Source organism: Corvus cornix, chromosome 5 (genome assembly GCF_000738735.6).
Source record: "Corvus cornix cornix isolate S_Up_H32 chromosome 5, ASM73873v5, whole genome shotgun sequence".
NCBI lineage: Eukaryota > Metazoa > Chordata > Aves > Passeriformes > Corvidae > Corvus > Corvus cornix.
In genome coordinates, this window is record NC_046335.1 from 41575755 (window position 1) to 41588772 (window position 13018).

The window sequence follows — 13018 nt, forward strand, 5'->3', positions numbered from 1 at the left end:
GCAATGATAAGGATATCAGTGCCGGGCAAAGATTAAAGGTCTTAATACTGCAAGAGTGAAAATGTAAAAACAGTTCTCTGCTTGGAAAAGGAAATAATCTACAGAGCAGATTATAACCCAAGAATCCACACACTCATAAAGCTCTTCCATCACTTCCCAGTGAGACCATATCAAACCTTCAAAGAGGCAATTCTCAAAACACACTTACAATTCTCACAAGTTCCTCCAAGGAAAAGGAAGTTGTCTGCATGACTATAATCATAGCCATCAGGGCCCAAGCAGCCATATGCCAGTGGCATTTATAGTAGCCAGAAGGGAATTTTTAGTAGAAAATCAAGCATCTGCTGGCAGTCTTCTGAAGGTATCTCTAGAGTTAATTTAAAGATTGAGAAGTCTTTTCAGGTATTCCACATTTTGCTCTACATCCACACTTGACTTTATCAAGTATTCTTCATCCATCTAAGCTGTCAAAGGATGGATTTGTGTTTTATTCTAAATAAATACATAAGTAACAACAATAAATGCAACTCATGAACAGTGTGTTTTATTCTATGGCCCAAGAATGAGTATCTGTACCCTTTGGGGTGCTCTGTGCCTACAGCAACCACTGCAAGGTAGCCTTAATAAACATGGTTTTCCAACAGTATCTCATACTTGTGAAGGCTTTCCTAATGGGGGTTTGAATGCAGGAGTCTACCAGCAGCACACATTCATACTCAAAAGCAGCTTAGCTCTTAGAGACATTCACAGAGACATTCTTAGAGACAGAATATAAAGCAAGCTGCAGTTTTATTCACCCAGTAACATAACGTACAGATCCTGAAACTAATCTCCCACAATGTTCAGGGGGTGTCTCCACACTAGAGGGCTTCCTCCTGACAATGCTCTGCTGTGGGCACAGTGACCTCCTTCCACTTGCTCTCGACAGTTAAAATTAAGTGCTGCATCCTTTGCTTCAGTGCCATGTAACTGGGATATCTGGCACGTATGAACTATGAGCAGTATGCCAGGATCAGGCACTGTTGGCACCAGGCTTAATTCCTTTTGCAGCCAACTCCCCTTTCTTGAACCAGTAGTGTGAGGTACTACTTCCTACAAAGTAGAAAGGAATTTGGGGGCTGGGGGTGCAGGTAGCAGGGTAAGGCACATCAGGACAACAGGAAATCCGATGGATGTGGACTACCCATGAAGAGGAATGCCATTTTCCCTGTGGGCTTTGCAAGACAAAAAAAAAAAAACATCAAGAAAAAGGGAATCTCTCACAGCTGATCTCACACAAAATCATGCCAGTGTTTCAGAGAACGTGAAAATTAGTACAGACAGGCTCACTTTGGTAATAATACTGAGTTTAAAGTTATTTTTGCTATAAATTGTTGTAGTCAGCACTATTTGTCATTATGTTCCCTGGGCTTATAGGCTAAATTACCCCATACTAACAGGCACTTTCTGTCTTAAGCAATACATTCCAGTATATGAAATATATTTGGAGCCCACATACCCATCAAGAGCAAAAGTACAGTGAAAGAGATTAAGGTAAAATCCAGCTTCAGAGACTTCATGAACTACAGGAAATAATTGGAACATACTGCTGGCAGCTATAAATGCCATTTAGTCAGTACCTGAAGTACCAAAAGGAAATACCAAGGGCTGAGAAAGTTAAAATCCTTTAAAAACTAAAAAAGTTAGAAATAAAAACTGAAAGATAAGGTAAGAACAGAAAATATAATTAGCAAATAAGAGAAACTAACAAAAAGAGATACAACTTTTGGCTGGTTACCAGAGTGAGGCAAGGTGGGAGACCTCTTTCTCCACAGATACCTATGTTAAGATAAAGTGAGGAGATATGATGTGCAGCTTTAGAGAGTTGAGACAGCTTAACATATAGCCAAGAATCAAGACAGACTTCCAAGTGGTAAGAATTCTTACCTCTTCTGCATAGGCTTTTCCAATCCCATCAGTAGCTCCTGTGACCACTGAAACAAGAACAAAAAAAGACAAATCTACATTAGTTGCTTCACAGAAGTAACTGCAATGGGCGTGTTCTTTTGTAGGCTGTTAAAGTACTCATTCCAGACAAAAACACATCCAAGCCTCTGGAATAGGTGCACAACTTCTATGAAATTGCTTTAAAAACTCACACTAAAACCCTTCCATAGGTAAGAAAGGAGAGAAAGAGATAGAGTTAGGAGCCTAACGTGTTTCAAGAATTCAGCACCCCTTCTCACACCAGTCCTCTGTCCTAATACACTTCTTGAGAAGCTTTGTGGACTAAGAGACATTTCAAGCCATTTAACTAAAAAAAGCTCATTTATGACTATTAAACCAGCTGTCAACTTACATAGTCTACAGTAAAATAAAAGGTATCTCCAAGCCTGTAAGCATCCTAGAAAACAGATTTTAGCAACAGCTGAACAACAGTTCTGTGTTAGTGTTCCTCCAGCAGATTTCAGATCCCTTTGACCATTGTGCTCACCAGCAGTGAGTATGAGTGACTGATCCAGGCATCAGTTGCAAGCTGGGCTTCTACAGCTTAAACTTTCTCACCTGTGGATGACTGGATCTGTGTCAAGCTTCAAGTCTTTCTAGGATTCTTTTCCACAAGCTGAGAAGCTGTGAGTGACTCAACATGCCATTAGTTTGACAGATTATTCCAGGGCTCTCACCACACTAGTAGCTGACCATCTCAGTAAATTCCTCCATACAGGAACTGCTTTTCCAACCACTTTTTAAGCAAGTACATTCAGCACCACTTCTTTTCTCTCTTAGCTTTTTCTTCTCACCAAACCCAATGCCTAAACATCAACATCCTTACAATTTTACCTCTTCTGTCTAACCTCATTCACCTGTCTCTGCTCTCACTCTCCAAGTAGCCACAGAATATACTGGATTTTTTCTGTTTGTCCTTTTATCAGATCAGAACAGCTTATTGCTGAACATAGCCACAGCCAAATTATTGGACTTGTTCAATGCTTCAGAACACTGAACTGGGAGTGTTAGTTTAACTCTCAGGTCAACCTCTACCTGAACAAAACTCACAGCAGACAGAGGTGTTGCCTGGCATTGGGATTCAGCAATAACTTTCCTTCAGAGCACCGGAAGGAGACGTGTGCAGATGATTTGATTAGTTACTGCTTGCAGATCCCCTCGAACAGTTGGCATGCAAACTGCAGCCAGAATATTTCTGTTTGAGTAATAACAGCTAGGAAATGCTGTAACCACTTCAGTCTCTGTGCCCGCTATCTATAAATAAGTGGATGTAATAACAAAAGATGAAACTGTCAGCGAAGGTCCTATTTGAGCCTGAATGGTCAGGCAACAATTCAGAAACAGACTAGAAGGAAAGATCCAGTCATGTCCCTGATTTAACTGAGATTCACAGATGACCACAGATGAAGGTACACACACACAGGTTTATCCCTTCCCTGGTTTCAGGGTTTATTTGCAAGATGCCATAGCTCCAGCATGATAAGGATAGGCATACTGCACACATGGGATGCTCCAGCTACTGAACAGAGCTCTGGCTGCTGCACTGTCAGTGCCAGGGAATTTTACTGAGAAAACCAAGTGTCTGTGTCACACTGCTTTGCCACTTCCTATTCAGCCACCATTAGCGAAGTGTGAGTGACGGTTTTGGTACAGAAACAACGCCACGTAATGAAAGGTGAAGCAAGGGTCCAAATGACCAAAAAAAAAAAAATCAGACTTCGGGGAATAAATCAAAAATACATTCCCAGGAGCCCATTTCCTTCAACCAAACTTGTACCAATATTGTTACCCATTCAGCCAGATGCACCACAGCCCTACAGGACAGCACCATCCCTTTAGTTCAAGGACTAGCAAGCTTCAGTTTCAGCCTTGCTGACCTGGGATTCACATTATGCATTATCACACAAGTCATTGTTGCTTCAGCAAAACAATGAAGCAAACAGGAGTACAGTGAAAACATGTACCAAGACCCCTCCCCACCAGGATCACAACAGTAGCTGGACAAGTTCTAAGCTGACCCAATGTGGAAAACATTCAACTTCAGTGACTTGGTGAAAGGGGTTGTTTCCTTCACTATAGTTAGTGAGGCACCTAAAGAAGAACCATTCCCTGTAACACTTAGAGATTATTTCTTCTCCTTCCAACTCAGAATTTATGGACCTAATGATTTTATTCCCAGATAACAAGCTCAGCATTTTAAAATACTGCTTTTGGACACTGCAAGTTGTTCCACTTCTAGCACCTGCAGCCAAAAATGCATGCTCCAAGAGGCAGGGACTCCAAAAAGCACCTGTAGCCCTTTAAAGGCTTAGTAAAGTACAAGTAGTTTCAGTCAAGGATATTTACTCATTTATTGAATCCATTGCTTAGGTAAATGGTAATGGAATCAGCTGGAGTGCGAGATATAAGCTGAAGATAAGGGATTTCTAACTGAAGTATGAGTAACAGAATGGGTTTTTTCCTTTTATAGGCCCTAGTTCAAATTAAAATAACCTGTAGTCCATAGGTTAAAGTACCCTCCAGAACAGAATGTGAGAAATTTAAACAAATCTGATGTAGATAAAAATTACAAAATCCCATCAGGAAATAAGAAGTGCTTGAGCCATCACCTACAGAAACAGACTCCTGGCTGATACACATCCCTGTTTTGCTTCTGCTGCAGGTAAAGGCATACACATCAGGATAGAGTAGGCAGCTAGTTTTTCTTAGCAATAAGGGAACTCCTCACCAGATGACACTGAGACCATCATTTAATTAGTGCTTCCATGTGGAAAAGGATAACTGTCTTCAGCTCTGTGCTCTCACACCATCTTGAAGGACAAACACAGTACAAGGACTGCTTTCCAATGAATAACCTAAACCCGATTTTTTTCAGGCCACACTTCTTTTCCTAAGGCCCTTTGAGAGAAGCCACCTGGCTCAGTTCCCTCCCATTCAAAGCAAATGGATTTTCCATCTACAGCTGCACTGGTGGAGGGCCATCGAGGTCAGCACCCATGGACTGCAATGGGAAACATGCACTAACACAGACCTGGCCTGCTGCTGACCAGTAGCACCCAGTTCAGCCAGCTCTGGTTACTGCCCATTTATGGGATCCTAGTGAGCAGTCTGGAGGGTCAGAAAGGCTGCCCTGACAGGAATCTGCCCGAGCAGAAAGCAAAACTTAGACCCTACATTGTAAAAGCAGGGAGAAGAGGTGGGGTAAAGGCAACCAATAGGACCAACATCGCAGAAGTCAAGATTCAGCCACCTTATCTTCCTCCACATTTTGGATTACCTAAATCTTGTACTTTAGCAAGTCACTTACAATTTTCATATTGATTACATTCATCTCTAGCTTGCATACTGGAGCCAAATGCTGCAGTTTCAACCACTCCAAAGCTGCGTCAGTTTAACTAAATTTCTGCTATCAACTTGATGTGCCCAAGCTAGTTTGACTCCAAGTGTGGATTACGCTTTTGAATTCTGTTTCTTCTACAGACTGCCTTCCAGCAAAAGTTACAGACTGACTGCAGTTGGCAGAGCTTAAAGAAGGCAAAGCAAGTAGGATAGAAATAAGTTATTGTCTATACAAGAAAGCTGCACCAGGACCTAACTGTGATTATACACATTTACTCAGTAGTCAGACTAACTGTAGTAGCTTCCCACTTCAGCCATCTGCTGTCTCCAGGAGAGAAGCAAGAAGAGTGCCCAGGCAACTTGTGTGTGAGCCCACCAAGTAAATGTTTGCCTGAATGGAAGCTGGTATTGTAGCATTGGCTGATTTTAGAAAAAGAAGTCAACACCCATCTTTGCCTTTTCCCCTACAGCCCCAAAAGTAAGGGGACAAAAAATAAGGAAAGGTATCCAGTAACATGACGTACCTTGAGAACAGCTCACTCTTAATAAATCAGTACATGCACTCGCATTGGGCTGGAGATGTTCTGCCCTGGGAAGTTCCCACTGGCCAGTCTTCAGCAGGCTTGGACACACGGTATTTTGCAAAATAATTAGTCCTCACCTGGAACAGATCCCCATCTGAAGAGCCTTTTTTCGACACTAGCATATGCGTAGCTAGAGAGCTGACATATACATCCTCTTCTTTAAGTTCAAAATAAACCCATCTAAAAATTCCTGTTCTGAGTCAGAGTCCATAAAGCCTGGCCCTAGTGAGTACAGCACACTGAAAGGAACATCTCTTGCTCTTCTAGGAAATGACACTTTGGGAAAGACTTGCATAATCATTGTTATAATGGGTGACAGATGTACATATGGTCTCATCCTCTAGCCCTGGCTTTCATTTCAGTTTTGCATCAATAGTCATATTCCAACAGACCCTACACTGTTCGAAGTGGTAGACAAGAAGTCAGAAAGCCGATAAAACTAAAATCACCACTCATGCTAGCCACTAGTGTACACCATGTTAGTATAAATGACTGTGTACCCACCCATGCTTTGGATGCAGTGATAGGGTACAAAAAGAAACTGCCAAGGTAGGATCAAGACCTCCAAACAATGAGAGCAGTATGGGGCATCATCTGCTCACACTGCTGGAGGAGGTTATGCCAGATGTAGGCTGTAGATATTACAATTACCGTTGTATATATACAAGTTATCAGCACAAGATTGCAAATCAGCAGTTAAATTTTTTATTACAGTATTATCCTTAATACATAATGTAATCATTTCCCTAAATCACCAAAATCTTCACCTCAGGACAGTATAGCATCTTTGCCCTAACGCCTGTGCGAGAATTTTGCTTCCTATGTGGTTGTGGGGAGAGAATAATGAACACCCCCCCCACTTTTCAACTCCCACTTTAATAATGTATCTTTGACCTCTTACAGTGATCTCTTTCATTTAAGATACAGCTACACAGGCATCCACCACAGCTTCTGCTACTAGAATAGTTATTGACAGACACAACTCACTAATACTCTATACCTTAATACCACCTAGCCAACTTATCTCCTAGTGCTTCTCAGCTTATGTCACACATACAACAGGTAGGATGTAGTTCATAAGCATTGGCAACATTTCCTGGCCAGTACCAAACTCAGGGCAACCCTTGACAAAGTTAGAAAACACACCAGTCAGTGAGATGTGTCATCTTGCATTGAAAGGGAACAGCCTTCCTGTCATTAAAAAAGCCATAGACCAAGGCTGGGGAACACGTGCCACCAGACAGTGACTTTAGTCTAAAAGATTAAAACAACCAGTGGTACTTTAGGGGATAAAAATGTAGACACTTCTCCAGAAGCCTTACAGAAGGGTAAATACACAAATGTTTCCAATAGCACCTGCATCCTTCAGAAATCCACAGCCCATGGCAGAAAGAGCCAGGCAAAAGCAGAACCCAGTAGCCCATGGCAGTCTGTTTTGTGACTAAAGTGAGTATTCAAGGCCCGGGGAGAACATTTTTACCTGCTTCTCATGCAGCCAGGACATCTTAAAACAAAAGCAAAGAATGGTGCAGTAAAGCATGAGGCAGGCATGTAGAAATCATCTCGTCTCACGCCGGGAGCAAGGACCAGTGTTGACACAGGGAGAGGGAGCAACAGCAAGCATAGAAAATTCTACTGCAGTTCTGCAGAGCAATCACGCTGAAACAAGATTATAGATTCGTGACTCCCCAACTCAAGGTTAGACTACAGTGAAAAAAAACTTAAAGAGATCAAGCCTGCCTTCAGACACAAACACGTTTTCCACAGCAAAATGAACTTTTGAGATGCCTAATAGAGATAAAGCACAGAATACTTTTATCCATATTGCCTCTAGCAAACAGCATCAGGCATACTCCTTGCAGTGCTTTGACTACCTGCACAATGAAGCTAGCAACTATTATGCATGTTCTCTACTAGTCCCTTCAAACTACAAATTCATTTTGGTTCAGCCATTTTCCTGTTTTCATTCAGAAAAGCCTGAGTTTTTAGGCAATCTTTCAGAGTACTGCAGATGCACTCATGCACGTCATTACCTAGGAGGGAGATTCTCAGGCCACTAGCAATGCTATTCTCCCTAGACAGATGTGGGTCCAGCAATTTGGGAATATCTACATCCTTCCTGTCAAAAAACTAAGCTAACTAAGAGATTTCAAGGAGGGTAGCTTAGCTCCATCTCTGATTCCCTGAGAAGTGTTAAAATTTATTGTCAAAATGGCCACTGCAGAGCTAGTCTGTCTGCAACATCCTCCATTCACACAGAAGAGCCATCCCTATCCTGCAAGGCTGAACCCAGATACGAGTGAGGGTCTGTCACAGCACAGTACCCAGCTGCAGCACATATCAACATAAACTAGGACCCTCTGTGTCTTGCTAAAGCAATACAGTTGAGAGGAACTCCACAGCACAGCTAACCTTAGCATAGGTTTAAAGTACAGCCCATAAATAACTGAAGACTCGAGATTCTTCTGCTACGAAACACAGAGGCTATATTAAGAATATGACAGCTCCTGGGGAAAACAAAAGCTGGCAAGGGGAGGAAAGACTATCCCTGCTTGGCATCATGCAGTGCTTCATTTATTACAGATTTATATAAATCACTGGCATTTGACCAATACCAAGCTTCTAGATTATCTCCAGCCAACAAAAGTACTTTAGTCTGTGCTGGTTAAAAATATTCTACTTTTTGTCCTCAGCTTGCTAGGAACGACTATTTTTAGTAAGACTCCAATCAACCTTATCAAAATCAAGCATCAAAAATAGACTAGAGAAACACTGGAAGCATATACTATTTTTAGCTGCTCAGTCTATCCCTGCCGTTATCCACAAATTCTGACTGCACAGACCATGCATGAGTGCTTAGTTATTCTAGGCAGATCTTAGTCGTGACCCTTTTTTTCCCTGAACACCTGAATGCAGAAAACACTCGATTGATTAAAGATTAATACAGCCGCAAACCATGACAGCTGCCTTTCGTCTGAGTGCTTTTGGGGAGGGGGAGAATACAGGATGACAGAGAGCTTGCATCAGTATTCCTCTTGGGGATCCATTACATGGAAAGAAAATTGCTATTTCAATTCCCCTTTGTTGCTAAAAATAGCAGCCCCAATTGATTCAAGCAAACAGGGCACCGGCTTAGCAATGCCAAATTTAGAAACCACTGAAGTCCCAAAGAGTGAACGCTAACGCAGTCTAACACATGCCAGCTCATATTTAACGAAGAACAAAGAAGATAAGCATGCCGGCTGCAAGTTAATAAGACAGCAGCAACTCCTCGCATTTTTATTAAATAAAAACCGAAAACTCTGTGCAAAAATAAGACAAACTTCACATCTATTCTCAATTTAACTGCTGAAATAGGAAGTCTCATATCAAAAAGATCTGTACCCAAGCTGGAATCCTAGAAGTTCTGTATATGGGGTTTTTTTTTCATATAAAGGTTTTTTTCTGCACAGAAGAGCTAACACCTAATGGTCAGGCTTTGAAAAGACAGGCTACAGAAAAAGGTTCAATTCCCAAAACCAAACACTTACTTGGTAACAGCTTGTGTCTAGGAGCTAGGATTGTGGGTAGAAAAATATTCTATAAATATCGCAGCACTGACAAGTTCCCATTTCACCCAGAACTACAGCAAGAAAGGGTTTTGGGCAGTGCACTCTGAAGATTCTTTAGATTTGAGAACTAGAAGCAATCTAGAAATCCCTACAAGAAAAGCATACTGAAGAAGTCATGAAAGTCACACTCAATGCTTAAGCAATTCCAGTTCCAGTTGCCTCTATGGGAGCTCTCCCAGTTCAGGCTGGTTGTCTGTTATGCACTCAAACTCCAGTCTTTGCTATGAGGTCTTTTTTTCCTGTCAGTCAAGGGCTGCTGCATTATGGACATGGGAGTCTGGGAGGACAGGGGGAATTCTCTTATCCTATTCAGAAGCCCCCACCCCATCCTTTGCTGCTTTCAAGCCTTTTGATCCAGAAAATGTCAGGTGAAACCAAGATTGCCCTGAATTTAACTTTCTACAGTAGCAAGGAAGTTGTTCAGATCACCTGCTCAAGCCAGTTCAAGTTGAGTTAAGCATTTGCAAAGGCTACAGCTGCCTTGTGCTCTGTAAGACACTACAGTAAGAGTTACTGCACAGCATTAATATTCAGCAAAAACAACCTCTCGTTTGTTCATCGTTGTGAAATACGTGACAGATGCTGACTGTCACGGCAAGCACGACCAGGCCAAAAAAACACATGCACAGAGGTCATTCAAATTACCATTTCTGGTTCTTCCTGCCTCTAGGAGGGGGTAAATACAACACAAACATTTTAAAGATCAGATAGCTCAGGACTGGCACCATCTGAAGGCTTTCAGTGTGCTTGCCACTGGAAACACACATAGATAAGTCACTTTTCTGAGAAGGAACTAAGCAGCCAGAAGAAGGGCCTCTGGGTTTAGAGCCTGCAATGCTGAAAGAATCATCTACATCAGAAGTCACTAAAAGAAATTTGAGATTTTTTTTTCCTCTTTCACTAAGTATTTGTAGCTGGCAGAAAAATAAATTCCAGTTAGCAGTGTAGCTACAAAGAACCAACACTTGCAACCAGAAGAGGATAACAAGTGATCTTGGCAAGCTATGGACATTTTCATTTCAAGTCAAAGCTATGCAAGGTGTCAGAATAATTGTGAGCATAGAAAAAGTGGAGACTGGTGTAAAATGAAGCACTAGATCCATTTTTAATCAAAAGATAAACTAGGTCAAACTTCTAAAAGGTATGATCAGTTTAGACAAGAATAATGTTCCAGACCGACGAGGCAAAAGAAAATAATTTTATATGATGAAACATAAGAATCTTAGAATATCATCAGGGGCTGCCTGGGGAGGCAGCTACAATGGTTCAGACCAAAACCAGAACTTTATCAGGACAAAACCAAATGACTAGTTACACCCCTCAGGGACTTATCTCAGTATAAATCCTGTTCAACACTGTTACTAGTGACCACCACACAAGAAGGAAATGCTTTATGAACTTCACAGACAACTTAGGTCCTGAAAAGGATCACAATGTCACAATACAAAGAATTACACGGGTCTATAGACCACAGGAATAAAACATAATATTGCCAGATATTACACAGTGACATGGAGATACCAAATGTCAAGATAAGCATTTGAGACTAACTTTGTTTAGAGGTGAGGTGACCATTGTAAAGAATGGAAAAAAGGTATCTGGGGTGCAGTGTCTGCATGTAAAATTGTCTGTAAATTGTCCTTCTGATGCAGCTGTAAAGACAACTTATATAACCACTGAGGCGCTTCCCATAATAATAGGAAACAATAATACATTAAGTAATTTAAATGGGAACAACCACAAAAAAGAGTAAAAAAAAAAGAGGGCTACTAAGATGATTAAGAGCTAGCTGTTCTGGGAGGTGAGTTTAAAAGAGTTTTATTCACTCTTCATAAGCTCCCATAGAGTAATCACCAGAAAAGGAAAAGTTTAGGCTAACATTGGGAAGACAATATAAGCTGGTTGTTTGTGACCAACTGGAAATCACTATATCTCAAAGGAGGAAAAAAAAAACCTGCTTCTGACTCTGAAGAGCAGAATAAGGGTAAGGAACCTGACCTGCTGGAGGAGCTCTGAGATGCAGTTCAAGCCAGAGCTAACCCCGGACACAGAGCTACAAACTTGCAACAAGAATCTGTTCCTTACTATCCATTTAACAGATCAGAAAGAAAATGGGAAACAAAATAAGCCTGACTGTAATTTGTTTATTGCTTTCAATACATTCTGTCAACTGCATGGTTCTACACTTCCTCAGGTTGTCAGAGGCCATCAGGGAAATTATCCTTCCTCCCCCACAATCTCACTACACAATTTGACTTCCAGAGGCTGGCTGTTCATCTCTTCATGAGAAAGAGGCTAGTTGAAGCTAGAGATAAGAAATAAAAACAATATGAGAATCAAATGCACCATGGTCCTAACAGAACAGAGTCTGGTTCCATGAGGCATCGGAACTGGGAAGGGGTTCCCTCTTGAATCCCTTATCCTGCTGGCAATAACTCAAATCATCTTACTCAAGCACCTCCCTATTCACAGTGAGGACACCAGTCTCCATTTGGGGCACAAAAAGAACCAACAGCACCTTGTAATGGCTTTTTAAAGGTCAGACCGTGGGCACGAAATTGGTGCAGTGCTAAATACAACCTTTTCTCTGCACCTTTGAAACACTGTTTGACCTTTCACAGCTTCACGACTACAACCTGAACTACTTAGAGTTATACAAAACACAGTCTTGAAGAAATTTTTAAATGAAGGTTTGGGTTTATTTCAAGCATAATGCATCATTCTGTATGAGCATGGCACATCCAATGCATCAGGTCATTAGGAAAAAAAAAATCCATGTTATCATTCACCTGCTCCTTTGCCTTTGCACGCATCCGACTATTTGTACTGCAAGTGGAGGGGAAAAACCAACACAGCGAAGCTCCCTCACACTATAACCATTTTATCACAAGAATAGATCCTCCAGCTCAGAACAGAGATCCAGCCAGCCCAAGACTTGGTCTCTGGCAGAGGTCAGCAAGAGGTACTGAGAGGAGATTTTGACAAGCCAAGTATTGAGATACCTCTTCAGGATGCTCTTCCTATCTCCAGCTTGCAGCTCCGCAATTTAGTGGGCTACAGCTGGTGATTTTGGACAAATTCACAGGAGACAAAGCTATTAAGGTATTTTAGAGTAACTTTTTTTTTAATCCATGTAAACCTTTAGCATGTAATACAGACTGTAACAAGAAGCTATCCAGCTGAACTACATCCTGCATGGGACAGTATCACCTCCTTCTGTTCTTTTTGAAACTCACCTGCTAGTTTGGGATTTGGTGCTTTCTCCACTACCTCGATTATGGCAGACAATGACACTGGTCACTTCACATAACTTTCTGTCCTTTAAACTGATGTTGTGGATTTTCAAGTTATTTTATACATTAAACAGGTAAATCTAACAAATGTAAAAAATTTATAAGATTAGATGTTTAGGAAACCCTTTGATGGGAGTCTCTATGAGAATCCACTTCGACTACAGGTTTGCAGATGGCAAATTTAATTTTAAAATTAAGCACATTT

At 41.3% G+C, this 13018-nt stretch overlaps 1 protein-coding gene across 1 annotated transcript in view; it reads right to left on the bottom strand.

Moving 5' to 3' along the window:
- HSD17B12 (hydroxysteroid 17-beta dehydrogenase 12) overlaps positions 1-13018 on the bottom strand; it is an 83965-nt gene that overhangs the window by 49911 nt on the left and 21036 nt on the right. The window contains exon 2 of the mRNA XM_039552092.1: positions 1927-1973. Within this exon, the coding sequence (XP_039408026.1) occupies positions 1927-1973 (47 nt within the window). The remainder of the gene's footprint in view (positions 1-1926; positions 1974-13018) is intronic.